The 19364-nt window shown below is 57.1% G+C and overlaps 1 protein-coding gene across 2 annotated transcripts; it reads right to left on the bottom strand.

Annotated features, from left to right (window-relative positions):
• Positions 1 to 216: 216 nt before the first annotated feature.
• Positions 217 to 18012, bottom strand: PRKCG (protein kinase C gamma). 2 transcript variants are annotated; one of them, XM_047711140.1, is made up of 19 exons: positions 17346 to 18012; positions 17044 to 17251; positions 16415 to 16446; positions 15365 to 15447; positions 11944 to 12055; positions 11664 to 11795; positions 10597 to 10753; positions 9765 to 9899; positions 9359 to 9446; positions 9060 to 9089; positions 7274 to 7426; positions 6758 to 6946; positions 5926 to 6017; positions 5780 to 5842; positions 5389 to 5527; positions 4324 to 4404; positions 2894 to 3001; positions 1492 to 1632; positions 217 to 1240 (listed from the first exon to the last, which is right to left on the bottom strand). In XM_047711140.1, exons 2-19 carry the CDS (start codon positions 17211 to 17213, stop codon positions 1052 to 1054), a joined length of 2094 nt encoding a protein of 697 aa, XP_047567096.1. In that variant the 5' UTR covers positions 17214 to 17251; positions 17346 to 18012; the 3' UTR covers positions 217 to 1051. The 2 variants fall into 2 exon arrangements, with proteins under 2 accessions (XP_047567096.1, XP_047567097.1); XM_047711141.1 differs by having other exon boundaries at positions 17044 to 17500.
• Positions 18013 to 19364: the final 1352 nt, after the last annotated feature.

Genomic DNA, 19364 nt, shown 5'->3' with positions numbered 1-19364 from the left:
GCTGCACTATCGCCTCCCCCCACGCCCGGCCTCTGCTCCTTCTCTCCGGCGCTGTGGCTACCTTCTCCCCACTTTCTGGGTCTCTGTGCTTTCCCTCGCTCGCTGCCGCCCCGTCCCCCAGCCTCTGTGTGTGTGTGTTTCCGTGTACAGGCACCGGCCCACCTCCACACCCCCTTCATTCTGCGCGCTTAGAAGAAAACATCCAAACACTTCAGCATCAGCATCCCAAATTTATTCTCCGGCAGCTGTGGCCGGGTGGGAGAGCCAGAGAAGAGTGGGCACAGGGAGGAGGAGAGAGTCCCGGAGAGTGGCAGGCACGGGGTGGGGCGGGGGGGGGGGGGGGGGGCGGGAAGAGCAGGAGGGAGGAGGGGTTCCGAGCAGGACTGGAGCCATGCACCTGGCAGGCGAGCAGTGATGGGTTTAGGGTGGGGGCGTCTAGAACAAAAGCTGATTGAGAACAGCTGGGGTAAGATTCCTTCACACATCCCAGGAATCCCTAGAGTGTAGAAGAGGAGTACTGGAGCATGGGGGCACAGCCTCCCACTTACTCCAGAATGGGCTGGGGGAGTTCGGAGGTGGGGGGGTTATTCTGGAATCCAAGTCTGGAACAGCCCACCCCTTGAGACTATTTCCCAGAAAGCAAAATAAATAAATAAATAAATAAATATATAAATAAATAAGAAAAAGAAAGGAAGAAGGAAAAGAAGAGGAAAGAAAAAGAAAAACGAGAGGCACAGATTCTACCCAAATGGAGTCTAGAACCCCGTGGAACTGGGAGAGTGGAGGCCTTTCCGGAACCTGGTGGAGCAGAGTCCCGAACACTGAGGTGCGGGAGAATCCAGGGCTCAGCACAGCAGAATCTAGAACGCGGTGCGGCTCTAGAGGCTGTACGGAGGTTAGAATGCCAGGAGCGCTGGGGAGGGGCGCCTGGCTCCCGCAGGGCAGAGGCGAGAATGCTGGGGAGCAGATCTAGAGTGGGAAGGGGGTGAACAGGGGGCTAAGGCCGGCCTGGGGAGGGAGCGGTGGGGACACCTAGTGGCGGCAGGAGAGATTACATGACTGGCACAGGCGGTGGGCTGACGGGGCTGCGGGCGTCGGGGTGCACGAAATCCGGGTTCACGTAGGTGAAGCCTTGGAAGTCGGCCTGGTCGATGCTGGCCAAAACTAGGCGGTCCGGCGGGGTCAGCGCGGGCGCCGCCCGCGTGAAGAATTTGTCGAAGTTCTCGCCGCTGCGTCCACACTGGGGGGGAGCACAGGGAGGGAAAGATGAAATTCTCTCCGCTCCTTGGGTGTCCCTCCGGGTCCCCTCCGTTCATCTCCTGTCTCGCTTGGAACCTCTGCACATCCTTCGCGGCCTCTGCATATCCCGTGAGGGCGTCTCCACAGAGGGACCCCCCACCCCACCTCCATATATAGGAACTGGAGCTCTTGGGTACCACCCCAACCCCCTCCAACCCGAAGGGCCAAGAATGTTCCCGCAAGGTGTCTGACCGGACGGGGTCTGAAGGGAGGCGCGATCTCCAGCCGTTCCAGGCGCTCCCAGTCCATCCAGCGGAAAAAGCCATGAGCACGGATGGCGGGCTCCCCGTCGGGCCCTGAGCCCAGGCGTTTCGCTGGGTGCTTAGTTAGGAACTGTGGGAAATACAGAGACAGACAGACAGACAGAGTCCCAGACAGGGAGGCACAGAGAACGAGCAAGAGAGAAAGACAAAAACAGAAGAACAGAGACACAGCATAGAGACCCAGAGAGAGGAGAGCAAGGGGGAACAGAGTGGGGGAGGTGGGGGGAAAGAGGAGTGGGGGAGAATAAATGAGAATGAGATGGATGAACTCCAAACCCAGAGACCCAGGGACAGACAGAGAAAGAGGAAAATCATAACATCAAGGTACGAGGGGCAAGAAACCCAGAAGGAGGAAGGGCACAGCAAAGAATCCCCGAAAGAGAAGTTGGAGGGAAAGAGAGAAGGAGAGGAAGAGGGAGAAATGAAGGGAGGGAGAGGGAGAGAGACAGCAGTTGGAGACCCAGAGCAAAGGGGGAAAAGAGAGCCCGAGGGGGAGATTAGAGACCCAGGGGACCGGCAGAGACCCAGAGAAGGTGGGAGATAAGACGCAGAAAGAAAAGATGGAGATTCAGCAGACAAACCCCCAGAGAGAGGGGAAAAGACACAATGTGAAGGCGGAGACTCAGAAAGAGAGGAGGAGAGTTCCAGAAAGAGGAGAGATTCAGAGCATGTGTGTATGGGAGTTGGGGGTAAGAGGGAAATAGACACCCAGAGAGAGGGGCACAAAGATGCGAGAGGTCGATGGAGATCCCCAGGGACACAGAGAAAAGGTGGAGACACAGGAAGCCCCATCGAATGTAGATGGAGGCAGAGGTAGGAGACAGAAGCCGGAGAGTGACAGTCAGAGAGAATGGAGACAGGAGCCGGAAGCAGAAGGGTGCTAATGCTTGTTGAAAAGCTGCCACGGGCTAGTCTCTTTCTCCTACACTAACTCCATAACCCCGGGAGAGGAGGCAGGCTCCCGGAGTTCGGGTGGCTGGCCCAAGATCCCACAGGAAGAGAAGTGGCAAGAGTTAGGTTCACCTGACCCACCCGGTTCTGGAGAAGAAGGCTCTGGCCTTCCAGCACTGCCCGCAGTGAGCTGGGGAGTGGGTGCTGCAGGGGGAGGAGGCTAGAGGCCATCCTTGGACCAGAGGTGACAGCAGGGCAGTCCATCAGTGTTCTAATGACATCTCTGTATGATACAAACTTTTCCAGCAGATGGAAGGGCGGTAACTTCAGGGGTGGGAGCCTTTTTCTAATGAGCACAGAGCCACTGTATGGGAAGCCCAGGATGGTGGTGGTGGGGCACAGGGGTTGTCTGGAGACTCTGGGGGTCAGGGGGCTCTCACCCCCTTGCAGATCGCCACGGCTTCTCGGGAAAGCGACTTGGGGTAAGTGACAGTTTGTTCCATGATGGCCTGAAACAGCTCTTCCTCATCCTCCCCATCAAAAGGGGGCTGAGAAAATAGAGGCATAGAGTCAGAGACTTGACAAATTGGCCCTCCCCAGCTTCCACACCCTCATCACCCAGCATGAACACGAACACCCCCCTCCAACATCCTAGGGAAAAATTGGACCAAGTGACCAAAGATTTCTCTCTTTTCTCTCAGACTCTCCGCTTTCCTATCTCAGATGCACCAGTTCTCTGCACCTCCTTGCTGTTCTGTCTTTCTCTGCTATGCAAATCAGCAGGACATTAATTAGACAATATGTCGCTTAAATAGAAGAGAGATAAAAAAATACAGGTAAAAAAAAACTGTAAAAGCATTCTCTGGGTTGAATGAGTTGCTTCCAGTCTTCTGGGATTAGGAAAAGCAAAACCAAGGGAAGGATTCTTTTCTTTCTTTCTTTCCTTCTTTTTCTTTCTTTTTTTGTTTTTAAGAGCCTGTAGGAGCAGGGGAGGGGAGGACTGAGGAGCAGGGAGAGAGAGAGAGAGAGAGAGAGAGAAACCCAAGCAGGCTCCATGCCCAGCATGGAGCCCAACACAGGACCCTGAGATCATGATCTGAACTGAAATCAAGAGTCGAATGCTTAACCAAATGAGCCACCCAGGCGCCTCCCAAGGCAAGTATTCTTCATGTGGGGTCTAGGAAGTCTGTTTATACAACTGAGGGGGTCCCTGAGCTTGAACAGGGAAAAAAGTACATCCTTATTTTTTAAAAATCTCTAACTGAAATTTAGCATTCCTGTATAAATGTAGGCAAAAACCACAGTGTTAGTACTTGTGACTTCATCACCAACAGAAATCACATATATTTTCTTAGCACATTAGATTTGCAGATTTCTCAAAATGTTCGTCATCTCAACTTCAAGATTACTGGTAGATCTTCCTGGTTATATCCCATCACTGTGAGATAATACTATTTAGTTCATTAACAGGAAATCACATACGTGTCCACATCCCAGTGCTTAATATTTACTTAACTGTATACTTTTAAATTAAATTTATCTAGCTGGCTGAACTGTTAAATTAAAATTTTTGTTTTGATAGTCATTTCAATGCGATTGGTTTCCTTTGTAATCCTATTAATTTATTTCATGTATTTAAACACTTTGTTCTGAGAAGGGGTCCTTGGCGCCAAGAAACTTTTAAGAACCTCTGGCCTGTGAGAAAATAATGCTTCAGGACCAAGGACAGCACGATCCAGGCAGGGCAGACCTCCCTTCCTAACCTGCTCCTTTGAGATAAAGGCCCTGGGACAGGGGGTGTCCCACGTGGTGCTGCCTTTAGCCAAGCCAGCCTCTCCGCATCCCCCCCCCCCCCCCCGGCTTCGCTTACCTGTCCTGCCAGCATCTCATACAGCAGAACCCCAAAGGACCACCAATCCACAGACTTCCCATAGGGCTGGTAGGCAATGATCTGGTGAGAAAGGGTGAGTCAAGGAATCATGGTTTGGGCTTCAAGAAGCCTAAGACCCCTTCTGGCCTCACCCCCTGGGAATCCTACCCACGTTAAGTGTTTTCAACACAAACTTTCCCACTCAGAACACTTAGGCCAGAGCTCCATCTTTTTGGAAAATTCAGATATAAAATTTACCTACGTAGAACATTCCTTTGGTCCCCAAAATAAAGACTATCTAAGGACCAAGTCAAAAGTTCCAACCAGCTCGAATATTTAGGTAACCAGACCTTCTCCTTAAGGGGAGGGTAACTAAGGGCTAAATTTCAGAGACCAGAGAGTTTTAAATCTGATGCACTTAAATCTAGGAGGCTGTTCCTAGCCCTAAGACTTCCAGCCTCAATAGGTCAGTCAGAAATATGTGTGTGTTTTTCAAAATCTCCACAGGTCCTGAAACCATCAACACTGATTACCTGGGCATTAGCGCTGAATCACCCTGAGAGATTAAGAATGGCACCACCAACACCACTTCCTCCCTCAACTGAGAAAAGTCACGACCCTCTGTCTCCTTATACATGGTCAGATCACTAGCTCCAGTCCCTTAACAAAGTCAGAGTATACTCCCCCTATGTGAAATATTCAGAGGACAGCTCAGGGCTCTGGGGGGATGGCCCCCACCCAGAGTACACTGGAAGTTGTCTCCACCCTCTAGAATAGTCTAGAATAGTCCTGTATCAGGTCCTGCTCTCTGAGAATTCTTAGGAGCTCAGCGGGTCCCACTCTGTTAGCACACTCACCTTCCTGGCCACCCACATTGCCAGCTCAGAGACCCAGCTCTGCCCACTGGGATTGTGGGGCACACGGGCCCCTCTGCGTTGCCTGCTGCTAGACCCCCCAAGACTCAGGTAAAGACCGCAGGGTCAGGACCCCCACATTCTGAGTGGTAACCAACCAGCCACCCCCAGCGGGCAATGGAGGGCAACAAGAGTGACAGAGGGAGGCTACCTCAGGGGCTATGTAGTCTGGGGTCCCACAGAAGGTGCGGGTCGTGGTCCCCGGGAAGACGTTCTCCTTACACATGCCGAAGTCAGTGATTTTGATGTGTCCTTCGGCATCCAGCATGACGTTGTCTAGTTTCAGGTCCCTGGGGGTGGGAGGCAGGACGGGGAGGAGTTGAGGGAAGGGTGGAGTCCCAGAAGCTGGGGCGGCAAGCGCTTATGTGTTTTCTTTTAAAGTAAGCTCTTCGCCCAAGGCGGGACTTGAACTCACGATTGACCGCGAGATCACCCGTCCCTCGCTCTACCCACTGGGCAGCCAGGTGCCCCTGGAGCCGCCTGTTGGATCCCTTTCCCTCTTAGGGACCTGCTGGCCTCCAGCGAAAGGCCAGACCACTCACCGGTAGATGATGCCCTGATTGTGAAGGAAGAAGAGGCCGATGGCGATTTCCGCTGCGTAGAACCTGGAGAAGGGGCCGGGGAGCCAGAGGTCAAAGGCTGGGGCCCTCTTTCCCCCACCCCTCCTCGTCTCTTGGCCAAGACTCACGCGGCATGGGGCTCCTTAAACTTGCCCAGCTGCTGAATGTGGTACATCAAGTCGCCCCCGGTGACATACTCCATCACGAAATACAGGCGATCCTGGGACGGGCGGAGGGGTGTGGCTCAGCGGAGGGGACGCGCGGACCAGAGGGTAGGACGGATCCGTTCCCGCCCACTCCAGAAAAACTTGCACCGGAAACCCAGAGCCGCTGGGCGGTCTGAGGACCCAAGCCTGCCCCCCAGAATCTCCACCTGCCCCTCCACCCGCCACTCCGAACTGGCCCCGCCCTCTGCGAATGGAGACCGAGGCCCGCCATTCCCCGGAAATCCCGAGGCGCCGCCGCCTCTCCGCGCACCTCCGCGTGCAAACGCGACCCCGACCACCTGTTAGGGAACCAGCGGTGTTTCGGCCCCGCCTGCAATGCACGATAACGTTTCTCGAAATCCAAGAAGCTGGCTACGTCTCTCCAGAGCTTTTTGAAGGAGTCACGCCCTCTCCAACTCGGGCGGTTCTCACTCCCTGCCCCACCCCACGAGCTGGAGGCCGCGCCCCGTGTCTGACGAGACCTTCCCTCAGAATCCGAGCGGGACGACCTCGTTCCGTGGAGCCAACTGCTGGCAGCCGCTCGGAAGCCATCCTCCTCCGCGCTCCCTCTACTCCAAACTCCTCGGCTCAGACCACACCCACCCGAGACCCGCGGGTGCAGGCCACGCCCACCAGACCCCCAGCCCTCTGGCCACGCCCACTCAGCGTGCGGAAGGTTCTCGGCGTCGCGTAGTCTCAGAATCCCAGAGCGGAAGTCTGACCCGAGCCAGCCTCTGCACCCCTCCTTTCTTACCGGGGTCTGGAAGGTGGAGTGCAGCTGGGTGAGAAAGTGGGGCCGGCCCCCCGGGCCTCGGCCCCCCAGGGCCAGCACTCGCTTCTCCACGAGGGTGCAGTCCACGTCGTCGTCCTGGACAATCACGTCTTTCTTCAAGATCTTGATGGCATAGAGCTCATCAGAGCCCCTGCGCTCAGCCAGCATCACCTAGGGACAGAGGTCCAAAAGGCCCAGTCCATCTTGGGAAGGAACCCAGAGATGCAGATTCCTGCCCCTCCCCTTCAGGGACACAGAGAAAGGGAATCCCCGGTCCTTCCTCTCTCTCTCTCTCTCAGGGGACCGGGTACTCTGGTTTTGCTGAGCACTCCCTCCTGATAGCATCCCAGTCTTTATGCCCGACCTCTCAGGGGCACTCAGAGGTCCCATCAAGCCCTCTTTGGCGACTCAGTTGCCTAGTGTCCCTCCCCAAAGATCAGGAATCTGATGTCCCCCCAGACATCCTCCCCTTTCCCCCCAGAACCCGAGGAATCCAACCTTTCCAAAACTGCCTTTTCCTAGAACCATGAGGAAGCTGAAGTCAGAGATGTGGAGACGTCCGGGGCTGGTCCCAAAGAAACAGCGCTTGGAGTCGGTGGGACTGGGGGATGGGGAAGGGATGGGAGAGGAAGAGGGACCCATCCGCACGCGCTGTGAGAAAGGGGAGAGATCCTGAGGTAATCAGACTCCAGATGGGGAAAAGGAGATGCCCCTGAGAGAGACAGCATCCAGGAATGAAAGGGATGGGGAGAGACAGAAAAAGAAAGTTGTCTCTGCCCCCCCCCCCGGCCCCCCCCCCCCCCCCCGCCTCTTGGCATAAGACCTTGCACTGATTTTCCACAGCCTGGAAGGCTGATCATTAAAATAACACTTAGACAGATTACTATATGCCATTAGATAAGCTGTTAGCACCCCCCATTTTATTTTTTATTTTTTAAGTACTCTCTAAACCTATCGTGGGGCTCCAACTCACAACCTCAAGATCAAGAGTCTCACACTCTACGGACAGAGCCCACCAGGTGCCCCTACCCCACCCCCACTTTGAGAAGAGGAAACTGGCACAGAGATATCAAATAACTTGCCCAATGTCACACAGATTAAAAAGCAGAGCCAGAATTCAAAATCCATGAAAGCCAGAGACTGTCTGCCTCCTTTTTGTGTCTTCAGCATCACCCAGCGCAGAGGGCGCGGAATGGATGAAAGGCTTCCACGACGCGCGTGCATTTCCTATTGTGCAACCTTGAGAGCACACCCAGAGTCTGAACACCTTTCCCACCACTGCTTCCAGCTCTTCCCACCCTAGTCTCCACAGAGCCTCCTCCCCGCTTCCCCTTCCGCCTCTATTTCTATTCCCCACACAGAGCCTTGTCCTGTTCAGACGGAAACCACCTCTGGCCACCTTTGATGCTCCCACCCTCCCACCCCATCTCAACCAGTTTAAAAGCTACAATCCTTCCAGTGAATGACAAGTCACACCCCTTCCCTCTCTGATTTAATTTCCTACTTTTCCACACCCTGTCCCCCTTCAGCCCCAGTTGTCCTCCTTGCTGTAATACTCCCAACCTGCTCCTACCACAGGGCCTTTGTGCCTGCTCTTCCCTCTGCCTGGAAGGTTTTCCATCCTTCAGCCTGGAAATCTGGTCTCCCCCTCCTGTGCCTGGAAAATCCTACATTTCCTACTGGATTCACCACCCCCCTAGGAAGCTGTCTCTGGCTCTCCCAGGCTGTGCTTCCAGTACTCCCCAGGGCCTGAGGCTACTACCTCCATTACCAAACCCATTCGTTCCTGGTGGATGTCTCTCTATGTAACTTTCTCCTACTTTAAAGTTGGAGCTCCCCAGCGAATGGACTGATTCTACCCCCAGAACAGGTTTTAGCTTCTGTGACACCTCAGGAAATAGGTGTGAGTGAGTGAGAAAATGAATGGAAGAGAGAAGGCCGCAGAGATAAACAGAAAAACTCAAGGATCAGTCAGGGGTAGCTTCCTCAGGGAAGTCCCTCCCTGGCCATCCCCATACCCCAGGCTGGCTTGGTGCCTCCTCTAGGCTTCTCTGTGGCCTGGGGCACCTCTGATACAGTACATCATCCTGGAATTTAAGTATCTGTCACTGTGGGACTTGCTTAAGGGTCACGTTCCCCTTTGGGGTGCTAGGTTTAACTCAGCAAGCACGACACCAGCCGCCAAGTCTGTGCCCGGCCAGATTCCAGGGGAGGGAGACGTGGGAAGGGACAAGCAGACCACAGGAATGAAACTGTCTCCATTCCAGGCCTGAGCCCTACTCACCTCATAGAGTTCCAGGGGGTAGTTACAGGCCTGGGGGAGAAGAAAGCCAGAGTCAGAGGCCCCAGAGAGGTAGGAGGTTGCCCTAAAACAGAGGGTGGGGACTCCAAAGCCTCAAGCCATGGGAATGGGTAGGAACTCTAATTCCCATCATACCCTGGGGCAAGAGTCCCCTAGAAAAGCAGGAGAAGGATCCCCCGGGGCCTTCTGGGAATTGTAGTCCCAGGACCCCTGGGCACCCAGCCGCTCTGAACTGTGTGTGCAGGGCTAGACTCCCCCTGGGGGAAGTGGGGCCCGAGTACCTCAAACTTCTGGAGGAGGCTGCAGTTGTCAGCGTCAGCCACCGGCACATTGTAATATTCGCCCTCCTCCTGGTTCAGTAACTTGTACCTGACACACAGACGGAGACCAGAGCGGGCCGGAGGTGGGATGGGGGTGGGGGCGGGGTTGAGGGTTGGTGGGGATGCACCCGAGGGGGAAAAGAGACACAGAAAGAAAGACACAGAGATGGAGAGAGAAAGAGTGAACTAAGGAGAGAGAGATGGGATGCGGGGAGACGGGGTTTGGGGGGGGTGGGTGGGGGGATGGGGACAGGGGAGGAGGGAGAGAGAAGGGCAGGGAGGCAGGAGGCGGCTGTCCGGAGGAGAGAGACCACACACAGACCTAGACGCAGACAGAGGCACCCCTGCGACCCTGCCCTGCCCTCACCAGCCATCCACCGGGGCCTTGAGCAGCTCCGAGACCCCGAAGGACATGGCACCCATGAAGTCGTTGCGGGAAGTCCGGTCCCAGTCCCACACCTCCACGCTGAGCCGGCGCTCCACGTCCCCTGGCTTCAGGTTGCTGCGGGAAGGGTGGGGCGGAGTGAGGGTCCAGCTCCCCGCTCCCCTGCTTCCCTATCCTTGGTCCTGGAGGAGGACACAAGTCCTTCTGGGGTGAGCCAGGGTCTACTTCTGCTCCCTAAACTGTCCTGTCATCTTGGACCCTCCCAAAGGGGGTCTTCCCCAATAGCGGGACCCTGAGTACATCTAGACAGCGCTCAGTCTCTCTCCCTTCCTCCCACATTCTTGGCTCCTTCCCATCCCTGCGTCCTGTCCTTTCTTTCCAGATCTCTCTCCTGAGTCTCTGTGGCCGCTCCTTCCTCTGGGTCTCTGTCCTTCTGTCTTTCTATTAATTGGCTTCTCTTTCTCTTCCTGCCACCCACCCACCACCCCTCTGCTTACACCCACCCCCCTGCATTCTGTCTGTGTGTCTCTCTGGGTTTGTGTCTCTTCTTTGGAACCCTCCATATCTGTCTCACTCTAAAGTTGTGGGCTTTGATGGATATTAAATGCACAGATCTCTCTCTATTGGCTTCTATAACTCCATCCCTCTCTGTCAGTCACTCCATTCCCTCTCCCACCACCTTTCTCTGCCCTTTTCTCGGGTTCCCTCTATCCTAACACCTCCCACCATCTGCTCTCTGGGGTCTTGTGGGCCACCAAGACCCTCAGATCCTTCTCTACCAGCCATCACAGCATCCCCTGCACCCGAGGCTCACAACACAAAGGTCTCGTTCCACACAGGGTTTAGTGTGGCTTTCACCGTCCGGGTCTTCTGTTTTGTCAAGTTCCGAGGGTCTGGGATAAGCTTCAGCTTCACATAGGGATCCGACAGACCATTGGGATCCATTGGGATGAGATTACGGGCCTCACCAACTGAGAGGAGAAGTGAAGGAGGGTAGACAGGGTTACAGATCCAGGAAGAGGCCCCAAAGTCTCCCCAGTTGGCCATCAAAAATCCAAGCTCTCTGCCTTTCTCACGACCCAGGCGTCTTTGGCCTGACCTCTCCAGTATCCAGAAGACAGCCTAAAGACCTGTCCCCAGCCAGGGACCCAGAACTCAGACTCAGAGCCCCCTCCTCCCTGAGGTCCAGGAATGAGGACCCTGGCCTGGGCATATCACCAATAGTAACCCCAAACCTCCCTCCGAATCAGGTTCTCTCTCCTCCCTCCCTCTCAAGGACCTTGATTTAGAGTGGCCATTAAGAGACGCTGAAAGGGGGTGCCTGGGTGGCTCAGTCGGTTGGCCATCGGCCTTCAGGTCATGCCCGGAGTTCGAGCCCCCACATCAGACTCCCTGCTTAGCAGGGAGTCTGCTTCTCTCTCTGTCTGTCCTTCTCTCTGCTTGTGTGCTCTCTTTCTCATTCTCTCTCAAATAATTTTTTAAAATATTTTATTTATTTGTTTGAGAGAGAAGGAGAGGGAGAAGCAGACTCCCCGTAGAGCAGAGAGCTGGATGTAGGTCTCCATCCCAGGACCCTGAGATCGTGACCGGAGCCGAAGGCAGACGCCCAACCGACTGAGCCACCCAGGCGCCCTAATAGATAAAATCTTAAAACAAACAAAAAGGCTCAAAGTTTCAAGAGTCAACTTGCAAGGAACATTTGGAAGGGACTGGCGCGGCCGGGGCGGTGCTCAGCCTTTGCAGGTGGGGTCAGGAGTGTGGGCGTGATCCGCAGGGGGCGTGGCCCTCCCTGGAGGGTTGGGCTGGCGCCCTCAGTTGAACCCCTTGGGCCCTTCCTCCTGGGGCAGAAGGGTGGGACCAGACCCAGGAGCCGGGCTTCACCTGTGACGTGGATCTCATCTGCCGTCGGTGCTCGGATCTCTAGCTGCAGCCGCCCACGGCGCTCCGTGTGGTCCACCCCGCACAGAGAGGGCACGCTGCGCACACAGCGCCGGTGCACGTTCATCTCGCAGCCTGCGGGGACAGAACCGGAGGTAGGGCGTCCGGCCCCGCCCAACTCCAGACTCCATCCTCCAGCCCCACCCGAAGAAACCCAGACACTGCGCTCTGAAAGGGGCCCCGGAGCGCCAGGTTCCGGCAGGAGCCCCAAGCATAGACTCACAGGAGCATTTCATGCCCTGGTGCACCAGCCCGTAGAGAAGGGAGCCGCAGTGGTCACAGAAGGTGGGGCTGCTGTAGCTGTGCAGACGGAACTTGTGCTTGTTTCGGGGGTCCTGGAGGCAGAGAGGAGACATCAGACGGGACCAGGAGCGGGGGCACCCTAGAAGGGGCCGGGAAGTGGGGCGCCCTAGACCCTGGGAGAGAAGCCCTTTGAACTCTGCCTCCTCTGCCTTGCGCTCCCAGTCTTCATTCACTCTACTGCATTTATGGAGTGCCTGCTGTGTGCCAGGCACTGTTCTTGGTGCCAGGACCAGCTGTGGACAAACAACGAAAAACTCCCGCCCCCATGGAGTTTACTTTCTAGTGCGGGGGGGGGGGGGGCAGAAAATAAACGCTGAATAAGTAAAACAGTGATGGATGGTAGCAGGTGCTGCGGAGGAAAATGAAGCAGGAAAGGGGACTGCCAGGGCCGGGGACTGAAATTTGCAGAGACCGATAAGAGAGGCTTCACTGACAAGGTGGCATGTGGGCAGAGCCTGAAGGAGGTGGGGCTCCTAACGCTCCACAGTCCCTGCGCTCGGCCCACCTCCCCAAACATGCTCTCCAAGGACGTGTGGGCCACGTTGAACTCCAGATGGCTCACTGTCAGCCTCTGTCAAGGTCTGCCCACTGTTGATCTGCCTTCTCTGAGCCCCTTGTGAGATGGACAATATGACCTCTCAGTTAACGAAAGACCGAGTGTAGGGGTGCCAGGCTGGCTCAGTCGAGGCAGCATGTGAGTCTTGGTCTTGAGGGTGTGAGTTCAAGTCCCATATTGGGTGCGGAGATTATTTAGAAAGGAAGGAAGGAAGGAAGGAAGGAAGGTAAGTTGAGTGTAAAGTGCATAGCAGGGCCTGGCATGCTCACTGTGCTCAGTACTGTCGTTTGGGCTGCTGTGGTTACTATCCATGATTTTATTGCCGTGTCCACAGAGCCCTGGGTTTAAATAAGAGCTGGGCCATTTACCAGCTGTGTGATTTGGGGCAAGATAGTGCCCAGTTTAGAGCCTCGGGGTCCTCTTCTGCCCAGTGGAAATCAAGAGTCCATATCTTGAAGCAGTGCCCAATGTCCAGAGTCCAATTAAGCATGAATTTAGGGCACCGACAAAGCATTCCTTCCCCGCCCCTGGCAATGTCTGAGTGTTCAGTAGTTTGGTATCTGCCTTTTCCTAGGCATGCATCGTGAGCTAGGGTGAAAATTCAGGATATTCTTGGGCTTTTATTTATTTTTGCAGTTTAGCGGGGATCCTATTTTGAGTGACACTTGGGGGGGTAGGGTGTGATGATATCTTTCAACACGGGGCCTCTAAAGATCTTCCGCTGACCCTAACTCAGAGGGTACCCGCTGCTCTAAGCGCTCCACTATGTCAGGTCCCAGCAGGACGCCGGACTCGCAAGCTCCACCGCTCCACGGAGGTAAGCTGCTCTCATTCTCAAGAAATCACAACCAAAAAGGAGACAGAGCTGCAGCTCTAAGTACACAGACCTGCGTCCCCACTGGACTCTGCCCCGTCCCCAGCTCTGTGCCCCGCCCCTGGACACTGCCCCCTTGAGGAGTCTCAGCCTTCCTTCCTGTAAAATGGGACCACGAGGCCTCCCTGAAAGGGGCCGAATGGAAATCATGCTCGCCAAGCCCTTGCCATTTCTTTAGCCCTTGATCCATGTGATGGCCAACAAGATCCAAAGCATTAAGAAAGAAAAAAATAAAAGAGTGAAGTAGAGGAAGACCCCTTCCTCTGTTTCTTCATCAGTGACAGCAACAGTTGTACAAGGATAATAACCCATATGAACCCAGCTATCATCCCAAGCATTTGACTCATTTAGTCCTCAAAACCGTCCTGTAAGGTAGGCGTGGTCGTCATCCCCATTGTGCAGACGAGAACAAGAGGTACAGAGAAGTAAAGCAACTTTTGGAAGGTCAGAGAACCTCTATGTGGGGGAACTGGGAGTCAGGCCCAGGGCTTCGGCTCAGATGGGGACAGGGACAACACCTCACCTCCTGCTTTGTGTGGACTCATTCCTGGATGGCCTGAAAGACACCTGCTGAGTGCGTGCAGTGAGCCCTGGACAATTCAGAAGTCGCGCGGGGGGTGCAGGCGGGCAGGCGAGGCGGCCAATCAGTGACACATATGGTGGCTAATAGACAGTGGTGCTCAATGTATGTGCTATGCCATCACATCCTCTACATAAACTTCAACTTTCATCACCTAACCAGCTGGCAAAATGTCCCATGGACTTCTGGAGAGCTCTCTGTCCCTTTTTCTCTCTCTCTCAGCTTCTCATTCTGTCCCTTTCTTCATCTGCTAATCATAAAGCGGGCTCAAACCCTATGTCAAACCCTGGGCTAGGCCCTCAAGCCTCAGGGCTTTGTTGGACTATCAAAACAAGCCAGGGTAGGTGGGGGTGTTTGCTGTCCCAGCCGGTAGCCACTAACCACATGTGGCTATTTAAATTTCCATCAGTTCAAATTAAATGGAATTTAGATTTCCTTTGCTCAGTCCTGGTAGCCCCTCCCAAGGGCGCCTCCAGCTAGCTGGGTGTGGCTGGCGGCTGCCATACTGGACAGAGGGGAAATGGAGGCTCAGAGAGAAGAGCCCTAAGGCTAGAAAGAAAGCGAAGGAGGGATCGGGAATGGGCCACAGCGTCGGCTGTTCTTGGAAGCCCACCTGACAGCCCCTGGATGGGAAGCAAAGGGAGAGAGAGACAGAGGTGGTGTGGATCTGTGTGTACGCACAAGGGAAGCTGTATGTGCACCTGTGTGTGCTCCTGGGGGTTTTGTGCGTGTGTGCACTGCAGGTCTCCCTGGGCCTCCCTCTTGGCATCTCAGAAACCATTCTCGGTATCTGCCATCTTCTACCTTAGTGGGTCTCTCTGGGTGTCTGCAGCTCTGCTTTTCTGAGTTTCTTGTCTCTGTCTCAGTCCCTGTGGCTCCCCGTTTCCTCCCTCCTGGGTTGCTGTCTCTGTTCCATTCCTCTTTCTCTGTCTCACTCTCTCGGGATCTCTTTTTCTGCATTTCTGAGATTCTCTCTCTGTCTTACCTCCGTGCCTGCATCAATGGTCGTCTCTCTCTCTGTCCCTCCACTCTCTGTTTTTTTAATCTCTTGACCCCTGGATGACAGCCCACCCCCTCCAATGCTCATCTTCAGTCCCCTTCCCACTGCCTCTTCTCTGTTCCCCACCTGTGTCCCCAGCCTTTCTCAGCCCCCTCTCATTTCCCCTTTCCAGGCCAAGGGCAGGGAATCTGGGCCAGACTAGCTCCCCCTATCTCTCCAGCCCCCCTCCCCTCCCAGCCTTAAAAATAGCAGGAGAAATTGGGACGGACGCCGAGGGGGTGAGGGTGGGGGCGTGGCCCAAGGAGGAAGAATCAGGTGTCCGGGCACTCACATCCGTCTGGGGGCCCTTCCCAGCGCCTGGACACTCGAAGGTCACAAATTCGTGGCATCGTCGATGAACCACAAAGCTGCAGACTGAAGGTGAGAATCATAGAGACAGAGACAGAGAGAGAGAGCCCAATGGACAGAAAATCAGAAAGAGAGAGACTCCAACAGAAGGGAAACCACAGAGAGGGGGACCCCAGAGTCAAGAGAGTTTAATAGAAAATCAAAGGAGAGGCCCCAACATGGAGTGGGGGAGGGAAACCAGGAGATAGAAATCCGGGGGTTGAACCCAAAGACAGAAACAGAGACACAGAGCATCACAGAGCAGAGAGACCCCAGTGCCTACACACAGCCAGAGGGAGACACAGAGAAAGACGGAGAAAGACCGAGACCCAGGGACACAGAGAGAAAACAGGATCCCATGGACAGACGAGCCCACTGAGGTGAGGCAAGAAAGCAAGGAAAGAGGCAGGCTGCGGAGAGCAAACAGCAATGTCCTCCGACTGCACAGAGAGAGCAGCGACTTGGGCAGAAGTGAGTCTGGGGGCCGCGGGAGGCCTCCCCCTCCCTGACTCACTCTGTTCTCAGCAGTAGCAGCTGGTGCTTCAGGACTCGCCCCCCTCTCCCGCCCCGCATAACTGTCAGCCCTGCCCGGCCCCCACCCGCCCATTGGTGACCCCACCCGGCCTGCCCCTGCCTAGGACTGTTGGTGTTGTCATGGCGACAACAGCTTGGGGGGGGGCTCTGACTCCGCATCTCCAGCCCCCCCCTTCAGCTCCCCTTTTCCAAATCTCCCTGTTGCCACGGCAACAGATTCTCCAAATATCTGTCCCCACCTGGAGCCGGCCGAGGGAGGGGCCCCCAGCACCACCTCCGCGGTGGCCCCACCATCAGAGCTCCCTCCCCACAGCAGGCTGTGTCTCTGCCACACCCCCCGCCCCGGGCTCCCCCGCGCCTCTCTGGGGACCAAAGAACACGTGTGTCAAGCCTCCTGGGCTGTGGGGCCCCAGCCTCCACCCTCCTGAGGGTCCCAGGAGTCCAGGTCCCCAGGTCTTACCTTGACATTGCAGGCCCTGTTTTCCAATCCCCCTGCAAGATCAAGGATCTGAGGTCAGTGCAGAAAAGGGTACGGGGCCTCCCACCTCTGCCAGCTTTACTGCGCCTTCCTCCCTCCACGAGCAGGACCCCAGCTGCCTCTTGTTCTAGAGCCCAGAAATTCAGTCTTTCTTCTCTCAGTGCCAGGAGTCCAGGCCCCCAGCCTCCTCCTCCCTCAGACCCAGGAGTCCAGGCCCCCAGCCCCCTCCTCCCTCAGACTCAGGAGCCCAGGCGCACAGCCCCTTCTCCCACGGACTCAGGAGTCCAGACCCCCAGCCTCCTCCTCCCCCAGACCCTGGAGTCCAGGTCCCCAGCCCCTCCTCCCTCAGACCCAGGAGTCCAGGTCCCCATCCCCTCCTCCCTCAGACCCTGGAGTCCAGGTCCCCAGCCCCCTCCTCCTTCAGACCCAGGAGTCCAGGCCCCCAGGCCCTCCTCCCTCAGACTCAGGGGTCCAGTCCCCAGCCCCTTCCTACCCTAGGACCAGAAGCCAGGGCTGCAGCCCTCTCCCTCTCCATCCCTCAGGGGCCTGGGGAGACATGAGTCTCCATCCCTCCTTCCATCTTCCCTCAAGCCCCCAGCCCCTTCCCTCACCAGATGAAGTCGGTGCAGTGGCTGCAGAAGGTTGGCTGCTTGAAGAAGCGGGCGGTGAACTTGTGGCTCTTGACTTCGTGGACCACCTTCTGCCTCAGAGCCCCCTTTCTGCAAAACAGGGGCCGGGGTCCCCCCTCTGAATCGCCTCCGCCGGGGCCCAGGCCTGCCATGGCCCCAGGAACGTAGCAGGGACCAGGATCCTGCCTTTCTGGGGAAACAGGTGGAAAGGCGAGGAGCCGGAGACTCGGGAGAGCACTGAGCCACGGGGAGATTGCGAGGAGGAAAGGAGAGGGGCGAGGCACCTCCAGGCGCGGAGCGCAGGGCAGGGAGCGGCACCCCGGGGCGCGCCGGCTCCACCAGGGGGAGCGGGCGGGCAGGGCGGAGAGCCGAGGGCAGGGGCGCCGAGGAGCCGGAGGCAAGGGCGGCGGCGGCGGCGGGAGCTCCGGCTCAGGCACCTGCTGAAATGTGGGAGCCCCTGCTGGGGGGAGGCGTTGCCATGACGACCGAGGGGCGGGGTTTCAGCTTAAAGGCGTCCCCCCCTCCCTGAGACTCGGGACAAACGCCCTGCCCCCGACACACACGTGCGCACACCCACTCTGGGGGCTGGCTGGAGGGAGGGGGCATCCTCTGAGCAGTGCCCTGCCTCCACCTCCATCTGTCGCCCCGGCCGGGCGTCCTTCCCCACTTGGGACCTCGGTGGGTCCCGTGAGCCCGCTGAGATTGCACTGGGATCCCTGGGTTTCTGACGGTGTCACTCTGCTTCATTACACAAACTTTGTATTCAGTGCTGGGGACCCAGTGGTGGACGCGGAGACCTGCTGTCTCTGCTGCTCTTCAAGTCTTGATTTCTCTCTGGGCGTGGGTGAAATTTCTATGTCCGTGTCCCCTCTGGGGTTGCCCCTGGCTCTCTCAGTCTCTGACCCTGTCCAGTGTTGCCGGCTCCTGGTCCTGTGTCCCCGTCCCAGTGTCCCCACCTCCCTGTCCCGTGTCTCTGTCCCTGTCCAGTGTTCCCAGCTCTCTGTCCTGTGTCCCTGTCCCAGTGTTGCTAGCTCCCCGTCCTGTGTCCCCGTCCCAGTGTCCCCACCTCCCTGTCCCGTGTCTCTGTCCCTGTCCAGTGTTCCCAGCTCTCTGTCCTGTGTCCCTGTCCCAGTGTTGCTAGCTCCCCGTCCTGTGTCCCTGTCCCAGTGTTCCCGCCTCCCTGTGCCGTGTCTCTGTCCCTGTCCCTGTCCAGTGTTGCTGGCTCCCTGTCCTGTGTCCCTGTGTTCCGGGCTCCCTGTCCCGTGTCTCTGTCCCTGTCCCTTGCCTCTATTTCTCTGTTTTGTTTTGCTCTGTGTCTCCATCTATGCCCGTGGCCATCCTGTGACCCTCTCGGGGTCTTGGCGTCGCTCTTTCTGTGGCGTCTGTCTCACTGGGAATCAGTGTCCCTCGGCCTCTCGGCGGCGGAGGTCTCATACATCCCTCTTCGGCCTCTCTTTGTCTATCTCTGGGCTCTCTCTCGGCCGCTCTCCGCCGGGCTGTGACTGTGGGCCTCCGTGTCCCCTCCCTCTGCGTCTTCCTCTCTGAGAGCCAGTCTCTGTGTCCCCCCACCCCTCCGCCCTCCTTCTCCCCGGCTGTGTCCGCGAACCTCCCTGTGCTCGTCGCTCTCTCTGACCCACTCCCTGGCTCTGCCAGCCGCTCCCTCCGTCGCCGAGGGTCTCCGAAGGTCCGAGCTCATCGGCCCCCATCTTGATCCCTCTCTCGCCCTCTCTGGCTAGAAACCTCTCCCCGTGCCTGGGGGTCTCCCCGGCCCTCCCCGGGCCTCCCTGACCCTGGAAAACCCTGTGCACTCCGGCCCTCCGCACGTCTGCCCAGTGGGGCTCCCGTGCCGGCTCCGTCGCTCCGCCCGCGCCCCTGCCGCTCTCCGCCCGGCCCTCCCCCGACTCGCCACGCTACCGGTTCCCAGCGCCCGGGCCCCGCTCTGTTGCCAAGGGCGACCACGGCCCGCCGCGGGCCGCGGAGTGCGGTGCATCCTGGGACTTGGAGTCTGAGCCTGCCGACCACCTGTGGTGGCGACGCGGCCGGGAACTTCCTCTCCCGGCGAGCCCCGCGAGCGGGGGCGGGGGCGTCGCCGAGGCGCCTGGGGACCCGGCCCGCCGCACCTTCTCTGGGAATTCTGGAGGTCCCGGGCGGGTTTCCCCAAGCAGAAGGGGAGGTGAGGGAATCAGGCTCTTCTCCAAGCCCTTCGGAAGTGGGGTGCTGTTGCCTGCCACCCACCTCCAGGTGCCCGGCCTTCCCAAGGGCAGGGATATGGTGGGGGGGCCCTGGAAACGGACCTAAGGATC

The sequence above is a fragment of the Lutra lutra genome, chromosome 17, assembly GCF_902655055.1.
Source record: "Lutra lutra chromosome 17, mLutLut1.2, whole genome shotgun sequence".
In the NCBI taxonomy this organism is placed as follows: domain Eukaryota; kingdom Metazoa; phylum Chordata; class Mammalia; order Carnivora; family Mustelidae; genus Lutra; species Lutra lutra.
The sequence above is the reverse complement of the archived record's forward strand: the minus strand, read 5'-3'. Positions and strand labels throughout refer to the sequence as shown.

Bases quoted from the DNA above. Each gene is read 5' to 3' on its own strand.
- PRKCG (XM_047711140.1), bottom strand. From the start codon at position 17,213: ATGGCAGGCCTGGGCCCCGGCGGAGGCGATTCAGAGGGGGGACCCCGG. The intron at 6,018-6,757 runs GTAAGAAAGGAG...CGCCCGTCCCAG, and splicing joins ACTCCACCTTCCAGACCCCG to GATCGCCTGTATTTCGTGAT. The intron at 3,002-4,323 runs GTAAGCGAAGCC...CTATTTTCTCAG, and splicing joins ATGAGATGCTGGCAGGACAG to CCCCCTTTTGATGGGGAGGA.